The 1,479-nt window shown below is 55.0% G+C and overlaps 1 gene segment (V, D, J or C); it reads right to left on the minus strand.

Annotated features, from left to right (window-relative positions):
* Window positions 1-309: 309 nt before the first annotated feature.
* LOC121101162 lies at window positions 310-1,139 on the minus strand. The segment is given in 2 exon segments: window positions 310-917; window positions 1,030-1,139. Coding segments are annotated over 2 exon segments (399 nt in total).
* Between the last annotated feature and the right edge of the window lie 340 nt (window positions 1,140-1,479).

The following is a 1,479-nucleotide window of genomic DNA, read 5'->3' on the forward strand; positions in this document are numbered from 1 at the left end:
TACATACATGACGTTATCCGCGTATTTACAGACGGTGGCGCTGACATCCCCACAGCAGTGCACATGCTGCTCCTGCCAGTGAACGGAGCACTTACAACTGCTCCTGTTCTGTGGTTCAGTCCCTGTGAAATGTGCACAGTAGGGAGCTCGCCGCAGACAGGAGGGAACTGGGGGCCACAAAGTGGGGAGTCTGGGGGGGACATTGGTCTGACTGCTGGTGCATTGGGGGTTTCTCAGCAAGTGATGGAAATTTTGTCAGTTTGATCATGGGGCTGGTGGCCAAAACTCCTACATATACGTAAAGTCACTGCATATTTATTATTATTTTTAATTTACACCAGAGCCTGGAGCATGTACAGGTGGGCACTATCCCTCACCTAGGTATGCTCCTGGGACATCTGTGCTAGCTCAGGTGACAGCATAGTCTGTGTGTCAGTTCTCCCTCCTCCAGGTCATGTCCTCCCACCAGGACTCTCTCCTACAGAAGCCTCCACAGAAGCTTCTCAATAAAAGAGGCTCAGAGACAAGACCTGTTGTTGGAGGGGGTTTTGTCTCACTTCCTCCTTATCTGAGACACTGTGGGTAACAGTAGTTGCTCCCACTGCCATGATACATACCACAGTAATAGTCAGCCTCGTCCTCAGCCTGCAGCCCGGAGATGAGCAGAAGCCCTGCATTGGCCGAGGCATCTTTGGAGCCAGAGAAGCGGCTGGGGACCCCGGAACCCTGGTGCGTATCTGAGTCTGAGTAGATCCTCAGCAGATACCGGGGAGGGCTCCCTGGCTGCTGCTGGAACCAGTATGTTTGGTAGCTGCCAACACTGAATCCAGTGCTGAAGGTGCAGGTGAGTCTGGCGGATGATCCCAGAGATGCAGAGAGGGAGGGCGGCTGGGTCAGCACATGCTGGGACAGGGAACCTGCAAACACAGTGTGGTTAATGGAACAAGAAAGAGGGAGAAATTTAACAAGAAGTTGACCTCAGGAAGAGTGACTTTGATAGCTGCCAGTTTGTCCGAGGTCTGTCCCTACCTGTACAATAGGAGAGGAGCATAAGGCGGACAGGAGTCCAGGCCATGGTGACACAGACACTGGTCCCCACAGTGGGCTGGGCTGCCCCAGGCCTCCTTTTCTCCTCCACCCTCTGTTACAAGAGGGGCTGTCCATGCAAATGGGCTCCACCCAGTTACTGCCCAGCCCCTCTCTGATTCCTGGTGCTGGAGCTCAGCTAACACCACACACTGAGGAGGATGGGGTTGGCTTCAGCCCTGGGGAGAGCCCTGGGAGGAAGCACCTGCTGAGACCACACACAGGTCCCTGCTCAGGGGACTCTGCCAGGGCTGAGAGGACACAGCTGCTGAGTCCCCATCAGGGAGCACAGACCCCAATCCCAGGCCAAGTTCCCTTCAGTGAAAGTTCCTCAAGAAGTGAATGAGTAGGGACCACAGGGCAGTCCCACAGCGCCCCCTGTTGGTCATGGGC

Source organism: Ursus maritimus, unplaced genomic scaffold (genome assembly GCF_017311325.1).
Source record: "Ursus maritimus isolate PB19 unplaced genomic scaffold, ASM1731132v1 scaffold_69, whole genome shotgun sequence".
Classification (NCBI taxonomy): domain Eukaryota; kingdom Metazoa; phylum Chordata; class Mammalia; order Carnivora; family Ursidae; genus Ursus; species Ursus maritimus.